General features: G+C 59.1%; 1 protein-coding gene across 1 annotated transcript in view; it reads left to right on the forward strand.

The window, feature by feature from the left end:
• The window catches only part of GABBR1 (gamma-aminobutyric acid (GABA) B receptor, 1), a gene marked incomplete at both ends in the record, with an annotated part of 12,891 nt that overhangs the window by 8,467 nt on the left and 1,882 nt on the right, over positions 1-2,542 (forward strand). Inside the window, one exon of the mRNA XM_009998298.1 lies at positions 2,446-2,540. Coding sequence (XP_009996600.1) covers positions 2,446-2,540 — 95 coding nt within the window. The remainder of the gene's footprint in view (positions 1-2,445; positions 2,541-2,542) is intronic.

Below are 2,542 nucleotides of genomic sequence, written 5' to 3' on the forward strand. Positions count from 1 at the left end.
GGTGTCCTTGTTTGACCACCCATGGTTGACCACCCACCCATGGGGGTCTTTGTTTGACCACCCATGGGGGTCCCTGTTTGACCATCCATGGTCTCCTCCCCACCCATGGGGTCCTTGTTTGACCACCCATGGTCCCCTCCAACCATGGGGGTCCTTGTTTGACCACCCATGGTTGACCACCCACCCATGGGGGTCTTTGTTTGACCACCCATGGGGGTCCCTGTTTGACCATCCATGGTCTCCTCCCCACCCATGGAAGTTCCTGCTTGACCACCCATGGTCCCCCCACCCATGGGGGTCCCTGCTTGACCACCCAGGTCCCCCCACCCATGGGGGTCCTTGTTTGACCACCCATGGTCTTCCCACCCATGAAGGACAGGTAGGAGGTCCCTGTTTGACCACCCATGGTCCTCCCCACCCATGGGGGGTCCCAGTTTGACCATCCATGGTCTCCTCCCCACCCATGGGGTCCTTGTTTGACCACCCATGGTCCCCATCATCCATGGGGTTCATGTAGATGTCCCCATTTGACCACCCATGGTCTTCCCACCCATAAAGGACAGGTAGGGGGTCCCTGCTTGACCATCCATGGTCCCCCCCCCACCCATGGGGTCCTTGTTTGACCACCCATGGTCCCCATCATCCATGGGGTTCATGTAGATGTCCCCATTTGACCACCCATGGTCTTCCCACCCATAAAGGACAGGTAGGGGGTCCCTGCTTGACCATCCATGGTCCCCCCCCCACCCATGGGGTCCTTGTTTGACCACCCATGGTCCCCATCATCCATGGGGTTCATGTAGATGTCCCCATTTGACCACCCATGGTCTTCCCACCCATAAAGGACAGGTAGGGGGTCCCTGCTTGACCATCCATGGTCCCCCCCCCACCCATGGGGTCCTTGTTTGACCACCCATGGTCCCCATCATCCATGGGGTTCATGTAGATGTCCCCATTTGACCACCCATGGTCTTCCCACCCATAAAGGACAGGTAGGGGGTCCCTGCTTGACCATCCATGGTCCCCCCCCCACCCATGGGGTCCTTGTTTGACCACCCATGGTCCCCATCATCCATGGGGTTCATGTAGATGTCCCCATTTGACCACCCATGGTCTTCCCACCCATAAAGGACAGGTAGGGGGTCCCTGCTTGACCATCCATGGTCCCCCCCCCACCCATGGGGTCCTTGTTTGACCACCCATGGTCCCCATCATCCATGGGGTTCATGTAGATGTCCCCATTTGACCACCCATGGTCTTCCCACCCATAAAGGACAGGTAGGGGGTCCCTGCTTGACCATCCATGGTCCCCCCCCCACCCATGGGGTCCTTGTTTGACCACCCATGGTCCCCATCATCCATGGGGTTCATGTAGATGTCCCCATTTGACCACCCATGGTCTTCCCACCCATAAAGGACAGGTAGGGGGTCCCTGCTTGACCATCCATGGTCCCCCCCCCACCCATGGGGTCCTTGTTTGACCACCCATGGTCCCCATCATCCATGGGGTTCATGTAGATGTCCCCATTTGACCACCCATGGTCTTCCCACCCATAAAGGACAGGTAGGGGGTCCCTGCTTGACCATCCATGGTCCCCCCCCCACCCATGGGGTCCTTGTTTGACCACCCATGGTCCCCATCATCCATGGGGTTCATGTAGATGTCCCCATTTGACCACCCATGGTCTTCCCACCCATAAAGGACAGGTAGGGGGTCCCTGCTTGACCATCCATGGTCCCCCCCCCACCCATGGGGTCCTTGTTTGACCACCCATGGTCCCCATCATCCATGGGGTTCATGTAGATGTCCCCATTTGACCACCCATGGTCTTCCCACCCATAAAGGACAGGTAGGGGGTCCCTGCTTGACCATCCATGGTCCCCCCCCCACCCATGGGGTCCTTGTTTGACCACCCATGGTTGACCACCCACCCATGGGGGTCTTTGTTTGACCACCCATGGGGGTCCCTGTTTGACCATCCATGGTCTCCTCCCCACCCATGGAAGTTCCTGCTTGACCACCCATGGTCCCCCCACCCATGGGGGTCCCTGCTTGACCACCCAGGTCCCCCCACCCATGGGGGTCCTTGTTTGACCACCCATGGTCTTCCCACCCATGAAGGACAGGTAGGGGGTCCCTGTTTGACCATCCATGGTCTCCTCCCCACCCATGGGGTCCTTGTTTGACCACCCATGGTCCCCTCCAACCATGGGGGTCCCAGTTTGACCACCCATGGTCCCCCTCACCCATGGGGATCCCTGTTTGACCACCCATGGTGCCCCCACCCATGGGGGTCCCTGTTAGACCATCCATGGTCCCCCCCACCCATGGGGGTCCCTATTTGGCCACCCATGGTCTTCTCACCCATGAAGGACAGGTAAGGGGTCCCAGTTTGACCACCCATGGTGTTTCTACCCCCCCCCTCCCCTTCCCCTTCCCCCCAGGGATATTTTATGGCTTCAAGGGTCTCCTGCTCCTCTTGGGCATCTTCTTGGCCTACGAGACCAAGAGCGTCTCCACCGAGAAGATCAACGACCACCG

This window comes from Chaetura pelagica, unplaced genomic scaffold (assembly GCF_000747805.2).
Source record: "Chaetura pelagica isolate M959 unplaced genomic scaffold, ChaPel_1.0 scaffold375, whole genome shotgun sequence".
NCBI lineage: Eukaryota > Metazoa > Chordata > Aves > Apodiformes > Apodidae > Chaetura > Chaetura pelagica.